General features: G+C 40.6%; 1 protein-coding gene across 3 annotated transcripts in view; it reads left to right on the forward strand.

The window, feature by feature from the left end:
• The window catches only part of HNF4G (hepatocyte nuclear factor 4 gamma), a 168,151-nt gene that overhangs the window by 100,714 nt on the left and 52,672 nt on the right, over window positions 1-14,765 (forward strand). For all 3 annotated transcript variants that reach the window (XM_077270676.1, XM_077270674.1, XM_077270675.1), the window contains exon 2: window positions 12,246-12,417. In XM_077270676.1, coding sequence (XP_077126791.1) covers window positions 12,272-12,417 — 146 coding nt within the window. In that variant the 5' untranslated portion in view covers window positions 12,246-12,271. The remainder of the gene's footprint in view (window positions 1-12,245; window positions 12,418-14,765) is intronic.

The following is a 14,765-nucleotide window of genomic DNA, read 5'->3' on the forward strand; positions in this document are numbered from 1 at the left end:
TATCAAGGACAAATTATAATTTCTAAAATTTGGCTAAGTAACAAAGTCAAATATAATTGTTAACAGAGATTTATTATTTTATACAAGAATTATGCTGCAGTTTTTTTATTGGTCCTAAAGTAAAAAAAAAAATTGAGATAAAGAAGTGTCATTATAGCATTCTGGACCAAGGCCAAAATAAATCATTAACTTACTTAGTTTTATTACAACACTGTATCTACTTGATAATTTTTTTTATAGGCAAGTTTAGTAGTTATTTTCCCTTTCTTTATTCTAAATACATTAAAAATAATTGTTTTTATTTTTCATTTGACCCAAAATTAGTTAACTTACGTGCTACACATATCACTGGCATATTAGGTTACAATTCAGTTGCACGATTTTCAAGGCCATTTATGAACAAGGCCTTGTTCCCCTTATTTGGCCTTTCAGCTTTTTTTTTCTCCAATGAGATACAAAAATGCCAGAGAAATCTTTTTTGGGAAGTGATCTATCCTATCTGTTACATTGGAACATGCAGTGACTTGATTCGGCTGTAGTCGCTTGACCAGTGCACAAAGTGAGCAACTCTGTATAAACTGTGTCTGGCTCTAGCTAAAGCTGAATTCTTTCATCTGTTTATCTGTTTCCTTTATTACACTTATCAGAAACTGAATATTTTTCTCCCACGTGTCATCTTTCTTGCCTTCAATGTGTATCTATTTTTCTTCGAAAGTGAAGGAGGTAAAGTGAATTTTTTTCCCATTGACTACTGGGAAGAAAAACACGGAAAACTGATGGAAATGGGTGTTTTTCATTTTCATCTGGTTTTGACAGATTCCCCAAAATTTTAAAGGCTAAGTCTATTCTTCAAAAACAGAAAAGCATAGGACATGCACTGAGTTTACCAACGTTTTCACACAAATTAGTGAGAAAAAACAGATGTGTGAATTACTAGTTCCATTAAATTCCATAGGTCAATGTACAGTCGGTCTAAAAAACTGTCAACACACGATGAAAAAACAAATGTGGGAATTAGAGATGAGGAGCTCTGACAAAATTCAAAACCACCAAAATTTCCTGGAAAATTCCATTTGCAGTGAAGCTATTCTCAACTAATTGAATGTCCCTTTGGGATCTACATGATAAAAAAAAAGTATGCTTACTTTACCATTCACTTTTCTGGCTCCTCTGCACCATCATCAATCTGATCTTGGCGCATCTTCTTATCACTGCTGAATCCCTGGACCTCTTCATCTGAAGACACCTGGACTCCAGGCTCTGATGATATCCAGAACATTCCTGTGCAAGCAAGAGTAAGGACACAACGCATTTGCAGAAACACCACAAGCCTCATTAGAGTTGGAAGTCAGGCCCACGGAATAGTGCTTGGCGGCAGTGATAAGAAGTTGCTTTAAGGATGGAGGATGCTGCAGAGCAGAGGGGCCGAAGAGGTGAGTGGTAAGGTGAGTATGTGGTTTCTTTGCGTTTTAACCTTTTGATGGCCCTTAACAATTCAGCAAAACAAAGGCCAACTATTTTGCTGGAGTAAATTACAAAAAGGTCACACTTTGGCAGATGCAAATTTTTGTAATATTGAAGTGGGATTTATTTCCACTCATATATTTGCTCATCTCTAGTGTGAATCTAGCGTTAAAAAAATTGCATGGACTCATCTGATATATGGAACCCCAGCTTCAGACTTACGTGTGAAAATATAGGCAAACAAGAGATGGTAAAATCAAACAGTCTGCAGTTAGAGTATTTTTAATTTTTGTTTAGACATTTTGAAAATGGCATTGTTCATTTTTATCTGGAATCTTGGATTCAAGTTACCCTCTAGAAGGACTGAAAACACTTATTTTGATGGATTGTTCAATGTGGTTTTTATGCTAATTGTGCATAAAAAATCTTTTAATATAACTACATGAGCCCATTAAAATTTTAGCGTATGGATCCAGAATACAGTCAAGAGCATGAGGCATTCAAACTGAATGGGTAAAACATTTTTTTTCAACAATTGAAAAAATGTAAAGTATTAATATTGTAATTAAAAAATGAATTCATAATACAAAATATGTGAAGCAATATTTAAAAAGTTTGATATTTTCAATTTAACACTTGGGCAAGCAGCTGCTGACATTTGTTATGAAAATCTAATGTACTGCCAGCTTGCATTACGACTGCAGTAAATGTGGGCAAGTTCTACTCGAATAATGTTTTGTTGTCACTCCTCCCCTTCTGGGCGTTTGCAAAAGGATAAGGGAGGATGAAGTTTAGGATCACAGAACAGAGACATTATGCAGATGACAGCAATGTGGAAATGACATGTAGACAATGTCACTGAAAACAGCTATCATCACCTTTTTGTTGACGGAGGTAAAAATGTAAATGGTGCCCATATGCACAGACCTTCTAGCCATATTTGGTATGTTGAAGTCATTTTGCCAATACTCAGGCTGTATTTGAGTTAAGGAGCTTGAAGGGGGTTAGATACAAACAAAGAATTTGCTAATTTCTATTTATAGGTATATATAGAGACTATATACAGCTCTGGTAAAAAGTAAGAGACCACCACATCAAAACCCTATCATGGGCAGCCCAATCTCCAGACCTGAACCCCATTGAAAACCTCTGGAATGTAATCAAGAGGATGATGGATAGTCACAAGCCATCATCAAAGAAGAACTGCTTACATTTTTGCACCAGAAGCAGTGTGAAAGACTGGTGGAAAGCATGCCAAGACGCATGAAAGCTGTGATTAAAAATCATGGTTATTCCACAAAATATTGATTTCTGAACTCTTCCCGAGTTATAACATTAGTATTGTTTTTTTCTAAATGATTATGAACTTGTTTTCTTTGCATTATTTGAGGTCTGAAAGCACTGAGCATTTTTTAAATTTTGACCATTTTTCTTTTTTAGAAAAAAAATACAAAATTGATTGCTGGGAAATTCGGAGACATGTTGTCAGAAGTTTATAGAGTAAATGAACAATTTACAATTTACTCAAAAATATACCTATAAAGAGAAAAATCAGACAAACTGAACATTTTGCAGTGGTCTCTTAATTATTGCCAGAGCTGTATATTTCATTGGTTGGCAATTGCACAGGGACGGAGCTACCAGCACTGGATCCTGAGGATTTAAGTGCCCTAGTGCATTAAGGAAGGCAGAACTTTCCTCAGAAAACCATGCATAATCTCATTGATTGTAGCCAAGGTGTCTATGTTCGGGTGTTTCTGGCTCATACCTGATACTGAATAAATCAATGTTGTTAAAATTTTTCTTCTTTGGTCATATACAGTACATATTCCAGGTCCTTAACATGACTTTTGTTCCAGTAAGTTCCATTATTTCACAACATTTTATTTTTGGAGCTGCAATTTCAATGTTGAGGAGTATAGATTTGTAACAACAAACTAAAAAAAAACTACTCTACTACAAAAGGTGGAAAACGTACAAAACTTTGAGCTGACCATTTATTTCTCGTACATCCTTAGAAGATAATCGTCTTAGCTAATTATTACTTTAGACTCCAGTCTGATAATTCTTATCTACATTCATAAATTGTAGCCTTGGGGAAGAAATATAAGTCACGTAACTGTAGAACAAATCAGAAAGGGTCTTGTACATGTTTTTACATGTTTGTTTTTGGCACTTTGTCTATAAGGTATGAGCATAATGACTTATTTACTCTATCAGTCACTCTCTGACTCAGTCTTGCACAAACAGGTACCTTAGCTCCATGCCGCACACACATCATTACACAGTGAAGTCATGCTTCCAATTACAAACATTATTCGTACAACTGAATTAGCACCATATACTGTACTACACTGGATTTTACAGCAAGTTGCCAAAGAGGAAAAAGTTTGCAAATGCTTGAATAAGATCCTATAGTGGTGCCGTTTCTGCCTCTATCACGCTTCTGTAGTATGTGGTACTAAATATTTGTGCTGCTGTCAAAGATTTACCTCCTAAAGCCATTCCTGGATTTATATACTTCTATTTTTATATTTTACTAGATGGAGGCCCAATGCTATTGCATCGGGAGGGCGGTAATGTCACGATGGGGGCAGACTTTGCAGGGTTGAGAATCTCTCCCCCCATGTGCTCACCCACCTATTCACTCTCTCTTTCCTCATGTGCTGACTTCTCCCATCTGTGCTCTTTCTTTGACCTGTCTACCCCATGTGCTATCGCCCTTGTCTGCTGTCTCTTTCCTTCCTGTGTTCTCCCCTCATGTGCTGTCCCATTTGAGCTGTCTCCCCCATGTGCTCTGTCTCTCTCACACCTGTGCGCTTTCACGCTCTCTCCCATCTGCAATCTTCTCTCATGTTATCTCTTCTTTGATCTGTGTACCCCATGTGCTCTCGTACACGGTCAGACAGACAGTTTTTAAAATGAACTTTCGTTTGTGGGAAAACCCCTTTAATGTGAACATCTTCCTCTGCCTGTAGACACGTCGCGCAACTGCCACCAGGATCAGCCAAATGATTCACTGTGCCTGTGTGGAATTTGCTGAGGTGCAGTAAATCAGACCGCCGCCGTCTTTGTGCAGACAGAAAGCGGCGGTCACATTAAAACTTGCATGTGCTCCTGCTGTACAAAGATGGCGGTGGTGAGTGAATCATTTGGCTGATCCCGGTGGCGGCATGTTCATGACGGTGTTTCGCTGGTGGTACTGCGCAAGAGGCTGTGTATGCCGTATACAGTGTATGTGTGTGTGGTGCGTATGGCATATACAGTGTGTGTTTGTGTGTGTGGTGCGTAAGGCGTATAAAGTGTGTGTGCATGTGTGTGGTGCAACGGTGTTCCGCTGGTGGTACCACGCAAGAGGCTGGTACCACCAGAAGTTTCCATATTGAGACACCCATCATTTGGGTGTCCCAATATGGCGGTCGGTGAACTTCCGTCGCTTGGAATTCTGGGATCCGGACACATCTGCACAGAACAGGATATGAAGACATTACAAGGTAAGTATATATTAAGAAATCACGTTTTATATGTTAAATTGCTTCAGAGATTTACCAAAAAGGGATAAAATGTAGAAAACTACTAGATGCCATAAGGGTATGTGAACATGGCTTCATTTAGACAAGATAACAGCTGACGAGATTTCCCAGGCAAACTCGCTGACAGTCATTTTCCTCAGATTGCTTTGCCATTGTCTTGCCATCATTATTGAGTCATCTGTGCTATCGGCGTCTTTACCTCTACTTTAAGTGTAGAGAGCGGATCTGTTCCCAGTGGAAGTTGCCCATAGATTGAGCATTTTGCTTCTTTTAATCACTACAGGGTTTCTAAAGCCTGAATCAGTCAAATGAAGTGACATGAGATGGAGCGAGCACTAGCATGTTATTTTATGGAGCATTTTTTTGTTTCATTTTAGACAGATTTCAGGTGGAATTCAGAAGCCATGTGTACATACCCAAAGATTTAGGACACCACTAGTTTTAACTTTCTGGTTATACACAAAAAGTAGTCCATCTTACTGACAGCAATCTCATGTAGATTAAAACACTACAATGAAATATGTCACCGAATAACTTTCTCCAATCCTCGAGAGTAGTTTAAATTGCAATTTTATTGAACGAATAATACAGCAAAGATCTGTAAACTTATGATCTTCAGGTTAGCAACCCTTGTTCTAAGTTATGAAAAAGGGTTGCTAACCCACAAAGTGTAAGCTTATGGATCTTTATTTGTTATTATCTTTTTTGCTTTTTCTGACCATGATTTTAATCGCACAGTAAAAGATATTAGATACTTATTAGATACAATAAAATATATTAGATACTTATTAGATGCAATATAAGATATGTTTTAGCATTTTTAGAGATGGGTGGACACCTGGATGTTCAAATCCGGCGGGTTCGGCCAAACAGTTACAAAAAGTTTGGGTTTGGGTACCAGAACAGTACCTGGACCCGAACCCGGACCCCATTCACTTGAATTTGGGGCCTGAAGATCCAGTGTTTGCTGCGCTGTAACCGGTGAGGGAGCCACGGTTCCCACGCTCAGCTGTGATCAGAGGTATAAAGTTTACCTCCAGTCACTGGTGTCAGCTGATGGGACAACTGCTCCCATCATCCAACACCTGCTGCCGCTAATAACAGTGAGAGCAGGAGCGGCGGATGGGAGTATTTATCTGCTGCTCCTGCGCTGTAAATTAATTATTTATAAAAAGCCTGGCGTGGGATCCCCTGTATTTTTGATAACCAGCCAGGCAAAACTTACAGCTGGGGGCTGCAACCCTCAGATGTCAGCTTAAGCAAGGCTAGTTATCAAGAATAGAGGGGACCCCACGCCGTATTTTTTAATTATTTAAATAGTTTATAAAAACAGCGTGGGGCCCCCCATTTTTGACAGCCAACCTTGGTAAAGCAGACAGCTGGGGGGGGTGGTATTCTCAGGCTGGTAAGGGGCATGGATATTGGCCCACCAGCCTAAAAATAGCAGCCCACAGCTGCCCAGAAAAGGCACATCTATTAGATGCACCAATTCTGGCATTTTGCCCTGCTCTTCCCACTTGCCCTGTAGCGGTGGCAAGTGGGGTTCATATTTGTGGGGTTGATGTCAACTTTGTATTGTCAGGTGACATCAAGCATTAGCCAGCCTATTTAAATACTGTATATTGTAAATTATAAATATTCTTATATTCTGATTATCCCCCTTTTTAAAAGGGTTTGTCTGAACATGTGTTTATCACATTTATCATTTTTTAAAGATATTTAATAAAGGTTAATTTTTAAGTTTTTTTTGTTTAGTTGGAGCCTCATAGAGAGACTACATTGGGACACTTGCAATGCAGAATAAGTGATATTGTCTATTTTGTGCTTTACATACTACATGACTTAATTCTACATTAATATCTGCAATTTACGTTTTTTATTCTGCTTTATAACATTTTAGTTGAGCATAAAATTACTTTTTATTCTGTTTTTGCAAGTGGTCATTGTCACATCACATCAGATTAGCTGAAATATTCAAATGCCTCCAAGAAATCCACATTCATGAAACGTTTAAAACCCTTAAAATGCTTCCCTTTCATTACACCTTGTTCAGCTTTAGTAGACTGATACTTAATGGAAGTGCAATTTCTCAGGTATAATTGTTTTATACTCGGTTCACATTTCTGTACTGTGCTAAGTGAGGAAATTCTGTCACTAGAAACATAACTATATTTCAAAAAAAGAGGCAGCACTCCATTGTTTCAGTGAAAAAATGTGCAGGGTTTAATCTACCCACATATTCAGGCAACGTTTCAGCTCACAATGAGCTTTTCTCAAGCTTGAGAAAAGCTCATTGTGAGCTGAAACGTTGCCTGAATATGTGGGTAGATTAAACCCTGCACATTTTTTCACTGAAACAATGGAGTGCTGCCTCTTTTTTTGAAATATATGAAACTTGGATGATCGGTGGACTGGTTATCTGGGGGCCCTGCACCCGAAGATAAGTATCTCTGTGCTGTTCCTTTTTCTTTTTTCTAGAAACATAACTAGAAATGAGAATAATATGGAAATCTAAGTAATAGGACCATATGAACTACCGTGTCCCATTTCAAGATTAGAAAACAATGATATTTGGAGGGGGACCCAAGAGAAAAGGGCTCCTGGTCAAAAATGCTAAATAGATCTTTTACTATAATTTATGTTTTTTCTAACAAAAATTGAAAGTTAAAGTGAGCATTAAAATTCTTTATCTTTGACCCTACTGTGCTTGCTGTCTGATAGTAAGAAGCTGGACTGAATCAACTAATTGTTGGCCAGGAACCTTCTCAAGGTTCAAGACAAGTGTTGGTGGCATGCACACCATATTGACACAGCTGTGGTTGGGGATTGAAGAATTGTCATTCAGGTAGCTGATGCAACTCGATGAACAATGCCTAAGCGTGTCATCTTAGTCCCATAGAGGAAAAACTCTTTGAGCCACAGTTTTCAGTCATTGTTGGTGCCATCTCAACTCCTGGAAGGTTTGCGTAAAGTCCTCTGGAGCCCCGGGAGAGACTATTGATAGTCCTGCAATGTTTCTTTTGTTTGAATGCTAGTTTCCCACAACACTTGAGTTTAACTATGAAGTTTGGGTACCACAGAATGACACAGGGATATTTCGTAGCAATGCATAGTAGTCTATGGATTATATATATTATACATTTGTATAACACAGAACTCTCTCTCACATGGACAGCTCTTACCCCTTGAAATGAATAAGTTGATTCTTACTGTATGCCCTTCCAGGGATTTGATAAGTGAATATTTTTCTTGTGTAAAATGTAAACTAGGACAAGATTTATAAAAATGGCAGAAGTTCATTTATATTGTGTCATCATATATGACAGTGCCTTATAAACACTGTCATTACTGTACCCCACTGATGAGTACAGACCAAATTTCCTAACAACTTTTTGCAGATGTTGTCATTGGGAACTGAACCCAGGACCTCTGTTTTGTAAGGCAACAGTGATAATAACCACTGAGTTTTTGTGTTGTCCTTGCATCTGATTAGCATGAAGGGTGTGCTTCTATGTAGCGCCACTCAGGCCCAGACTGTGTATCTGCCGAATCGGGCAGGGTTGCAGCACTGAACTTAGAAGTGGGCCACCATTGAAATCTCTCTTGAAATCTCAGTTGCCGGCCCTGTAAGTCTTTTTCACGTAAGCATGCTGAGCACAGGGATGATACCACGTCTAAAGCTACCTATACCTGAATACACACCACAGAAAAACAGGCAAAGGTGCCTGAGAGTGCATTTGATTTGAGGCCTAGACAGGTAAGCACCTTTGCCTGTTTTTCTGTGGTGTTTTTTCTAGAATAGTGGAGTTTTTTTCCTCCTTTTTTTCCTCCTGTTGTGGTTTTTGCTATACCTGAATACACCTGAAACTCTAATTTTGTGAGAAGCACCTGTATATATTGCACAGCACCACTCCTCCTGTTCTGTGTATATACACTGCACAGTACCTCTTCTCCTGTCCTGCATATATGTACACTGCACAGTACCACTCCTCCTGTCCTGTATATATACACTGCACAGTACCACTCCTCCTGTCCTGTACATATACACTGCACAGTACCACTTCTCCTACCCTGTATATATACACTGCACAGTACCACTTCTCCTACCCTGTATATATACACTGCACAGTACCACTCCTCCTGTCCTGTATATATACACTGCACAGTACCACTCCTCCTGTCCTGTATATATACACTGCACAATACCACTTCTATTGTCCTGTACACTGGGTGTAATGCTCAGTATCTGTATAATTCTGTATATATACACTGCACAGTACCTCTTCTCCTGTCCTGTATATATATACACTGCACAGTACCACTCCTCCTGTCCTGTACATATACACTGCACAGTACCACTTCTCCTACCCTGTATATATACACTGCACAGTACCACTTCTCCTACCCTGTATATATACACTGCACAGTACCACTCCTCCTGTCCTGTATATATACACTGCACAGTACCACTCCTCCTGTCCTGTATATATACACTGCACAATACCACTTCTATTGTCCTGTACACTGGGTGTAATGCTCAGTATCTGTATAATTCTGTATATATACACTGCACAGTACCACTTCTCCTGTCCTGTTGTCACAGAGGCAGCATTGCACTTCGGAAGCAGTGGCATACCACCAATGGCGACAGGCCAAGTGGCTGCTATGGGGCCCGTGAGCCAGGGGGCCCAGATCCAGTAACAGCCCCTTCCAGTCATCGCAAGTTCAACTGTATCAGCATCCTGTATGTTGGTACATTTGAAAGCAATGATGAAATAGGGAACTTCAGCTGACACTCCCTCCCTATCATTCTTCCTTGGTGTCTGACATCTCAGCACCTGGCAGATGGTGTCTGACATCTCAGAGACGAGCAGCACATACCGCTTCTCTTTGGCACACATTAACCCCTGACCACCACTGCAGCCCCTGGAGGACAGACATAATATTTATAGGTCGAATGTGCCCTCACCTTATTTCCACAGCAGGGACCCTTTATACGGAGCACATTAAGCCCCTGTGGCACCAGGACTGTGATCCCATTATAGGCACATTTTATGCCAGTAATACATCTGCAACCCAATAAGGTCTACCATATGTTATCTTGCTACAGTTATACCTATTTTCTGCACGTGAATTCTAACAGGAGTAAGGCTGCCATAACACTAGCAGTATTTGGTCAGCATTTTACATCAGTATTTGTAAGCCAAAACCAGGAGTAGGTGATAAATGCAGAAGTGATGCATATGTTTCTATTATACTTTTCCTCTAATTGTTCCACTCATGATTTTGGCTTACAAATACTGATGTACAATACTGACCAAATACTGCTAGTGTGACGGCAGCCTAACTCCTTTACCCAACTTCATAAACATTTTGAGGAGCTCATTACTCCAATCCTGTGTATACAATTTTACACCTTAATCTTTCTGTGACAAGCAGTAGGACTGATGAAGGTCTAGATAAGACCGAAACGTTTACAGACTGCAAAAATAATAAAAAAAATCCTTTTGAAATGACATACTAAGTTGAGTGGCAAGTTCTTTATTTTACTGCACATTGGTTTTGGTAACCTACTTGATCACCTCACGGTAGTGCCACGCTATTACTTCACATCTCAGCACATTGGGCATGATGACATCACTACATGGAAATGAGGAGGAGAGGTGAGCATTATAATTTTTTTAATCAGTGAGAATATAGTGGTAGCCAGAATACTGCCTGGAGGACTATGGGGTGCATTATACTATATGGAGGACTATGGGGAGTGCGTTATACTGTATGGCGGACTATGGTGAATGTATTACATTATATTGAGGACTATGGGGAGTGCATTATAGTATATGGAGAACTATGGTGACTGCACTATATTACATGCAGGACTATGGGGAGTACAGCATACTATATGTAGGACTATGGGAAGTGCAGCATACTGTATGCAGGACTATGGGGAGTACAGTATACTATATGGAGGACTATGATGAGTGCAGTAAGCAATATGTAGCACTATGGGGAGTGCAGTATGCCATTCAAAGGACTGTGCGGAGTTCAGTATACTATATGGAGGGCTATCGGGAGTGAAGTATACTGTATGGAGGACTATGGGGAGTGCATTTATATATGAAGGATTATTGGATGCATTATAGTATATGGAAGGATATGTGGGGACCAGTATCATATTTGAAGGCCTATGTGGGAGCATTTAACCTGTATGCAAGCAATTAGACAGTGTGAAGGTTTTTGTGGTGTCTATCATACTGTGTGGAAGGCTATGTGCGGGCCATTATGCAGTGTTAAGAAGTGTGGGGCCATTATACTGTATATAGGACTATTATGCTGCATGGAGAGCTGAGTGGGGGACACTGTTAGGAGATCATGCTGTGTTGGGATCACCATACTTTTCAGGGGGAGTTGAGGGGTGGGGTACAGTAGGGTCATCATACTGTGCGTGTGGAGGGTACTGTAGAGAATTCACTGTAGGGTTATCTTACAATGTTTGTGGGGCACTTTTGTTGACTTCAAACTTTGGAAAATTACTTTTGGTAAAGGGCCCAATTAGAACTTCTGCTATGGGCCCCATGATTTCTATGTACGCCCACTTTTCGGTGCATCACTATTGTTTATTACTTTCTAATATAAAAAATGTTGGGAAAAATGTTAAATTGGTTTAAACTGGTTACCGCAAGTTTGTATGTTATGCATTCACTGGTGATCTGGAATCCCTCTGATCCTTAGAATTAGAGCTCTGAAGAGCACCATGTAACTGGAGCTGGGTTCAACCATGCCACTGCTGCGTCAATCACATATGGCTTTTCAAATAACTTGTTTAAGAGATTGGTGAGGGGCATGACCAAGTAAAGCAAAACTCACTGATAGGGGGTGATTATAGTATGTGGCCTGTAGGGGTTTGTGTGCCATGGCTGCTTTTTGTCCCAGTCTTTCCTTAGCCCTTCTATGCTCCAGCCTCTCCTTTGTGTGATCCTGGTGTAAGAGTTCTACATATTATGAGATTTTATTTAAACGCTATAACCAAGAATATCAGCTAATGTAGTGTGAAAAAGTCATTTTCTTCTTACATTTTTCTTTGGTTTCAAGTTTAGTATTGTGTATTTACATTGATAAAAATCATATTCAAACTATTCCTCCTGTTCATTGAGGCTTGTCTGCCTTTCTGTTATTTTGGCATGCTGGTTATGTATTGCTCAATAACCTTGCATTAATTATGTCTTGTGTATTATCCTCATTTTTTAGATAGTTCTCCCGGAGAATCAGTCATCATGAATGGAATCGACAATGGGATCAGCAGCTTGTGTGCAATTTGTGGAGATAGAGCTACAGGGAAACATTATGGTGCATCCAGCTGTGATGGTTGCAAAGGATTCTTCAGGCGCAGCATTAGGAAAAGCCACGTTTACTCTTGCAGGTATTTTACATATTATATGCAAAATTGTTGAATGTATTGTATATATAACATTAAGATGAACTTTAGGGCACATACACATGGCACTATTACCGGCACATAGAGCTGCCATGTCAATACAAATGTATGGTCCTTACAATACTACCATCTGCCTCTAATTTCAAAGAGACATAGGGGGTTTTCTCATTTGAATTTGTCCTATTCCACAAAATTCCATACATCTCCATACAAAATTATACAGCAGAAAATGGAAGCCTCTGAGGTGTTTATCTCTTTATAACTGAAAAAAAACATAAAATTGTTTTTCTTTACTTTAAAGCACCACTCCAGCAATATTTTTTATTTCAGCATTGGAGTGATGCTACTAATCGACCCTACCAGCTGCCATCTTCTGCAGTTATTGGTGCCGCTTAGGTTAGTCTCCTGCAGTTTGTGACCTGGTGGATCGTTTCGGTGTTTGCTGGACCATCCAGAAGTCACAACTCAATGTAAGTTTATGAGAGCCAGTACAAGGTCAGAACGAGGTTCTCATAGACTTAAATTGAGAGCTTGTGACCATTACCTCTGATTTCAGGTAATTTAGAAGTTGACATCACAAGATGGCAGCATGGGACCGAAAGGGCTCCGGGAACAGCAAAGGCACAGCTGGTATGTATAATACGAGAGTCAGGGATCTTAGAATTGTAGCACTATTCTAATGCTGAGGGTAGGTGCACACGATCAATAATTGCCAGCGCTTTGGACGCAGCACATGTCCGCTGTTTCCAAAGCACTGCTGGCTATTGAATGCAGGTGATTAGTGTTGAGCGATACCGTCCGATACTTGAAAGTATCGGTATCGGAAAGTATCGGCCGATACCGGCAAAGTATCGGATCTAATCTGATACCGATACCCGATACCAATACAAGTCAATGGGACTCAAGTATCCTGATGGTTCCCAGGGTCTGAAGGAGAGGAAACTCTCCTTCAGGCCCTGGGATCCATATTAATGTGTAAAATAAAGAATTAAAATAAAAAAATATTGCTATACTCACCCTCTGACGCAGCCTGGACCTCACCGAGGGAACCGGCAGTGTTGTTTGCTTAAAATGCGCGCTTTTACTTCCTTCCGTGACGTCACGGCTTGTGATTGGTTGCGTGCCGCCCATGTGGCTGCAACGCGACCAATCACAGCAAGCCGTGATGTAATTTTCAGGTCCTCAATGCCTAATTCTAGGCATTCATGATTTTAAAATTACGTTCCGGCTTGTGATTGGTCGCGTCGCGGTCACATGGGTGACGCGACCAATCACAAGCCGTGACGTCACGGGAGGCAGGAGACGCGCGCATTTTTAAAATTATGTCACGGCTTGTGATTGGTTGCGTGCCGCCCATGTGACCGCGACGTGACCAATCACAGCAAGCCGTGACGTAATTTCAGGTCCTGAATGCAGAAATAGGCATCAGGACCTGAAAATTACGTCACGGCTTGCTGTGATTGGTCGCGTCACGGTCACATGGGCGGCACGCAACCAATCACAAGCCGTGACGTAATTTTAAAAATGCGCGCGTCTCCTGCCTCCCGTGACATCACGGCTTGTGATTGGTCGCGTCGCCCATGTGACCGCGACGCGACCAATCACAAGCCGGAACGTAATTTTAAAATCATGAATGCCTAGAATTAGGCATTGAGGACCTGAAAGTTACGTCACGGCTTGCTGTGATTGGTCGCGTCGCAGCCACATGGGCGGCACGCGACCAATCACAAGCCGTGACGTCACGGAAGGAAGTAAACGCGCGCATTTTAAGCAAACAACGCTGCTGGTTCCCTCGGTGAGGTCCAGGCTGCGTCGGAGAGGTGAGTATAGCAATATTTTTTATTTTAATTCTTTATTTTACACATTAATGTTGTTTCGATACCGATACCCGATACCACAAAAGTATCGGATCTCGGTATCGGAATTCCGATACCCGCAAGTATCGGCCGATACCCGATACTTGCGGTATCGGAATGCTCAACACTACAGGTGATTCCACATTTGTTCATTGAACTGTGCGGAATCACCACGTCCAATACATTGTATGGGTGAGATTTATCTTGTGGAGACTCACGTCTGGAAGGATGTGCTGCATGTCTGTCTCCACAGGTATACCGCAAGTGTTGGTGCTTGCATAGTGGACATGGGATTTTTTTAAATCATATGGACTCTGTGGGTTGGACATTGGGGAGGTATGCAGCGTTCAACCCGCAGCGTTTACTGACCATGTGCACTTACCCTAAAATTAAAAAAATCATGGGATCGTGCTATAATTTAAAGACATCTTGCTATTTCCCCTCTTGATTTCATTGTGCCATGGCATTGTGTTATGT

This window comes from Ranitomeya variabilis, chromosome 6 (assembly GCF_051348905.1).
Source record: "Ranitomeya variabilis isolate aRanVar5 chromosome 6, aRanVar5.hap1, whole genome shotgun sequence".
NCBI classification, from domain to species: domain Eukaryota; kingdom Metazoa; phylum Chordata; class Amphibia; order Anura; family Dendrobatidae; genus Ranitomeya; species Ranitomeya variabilis.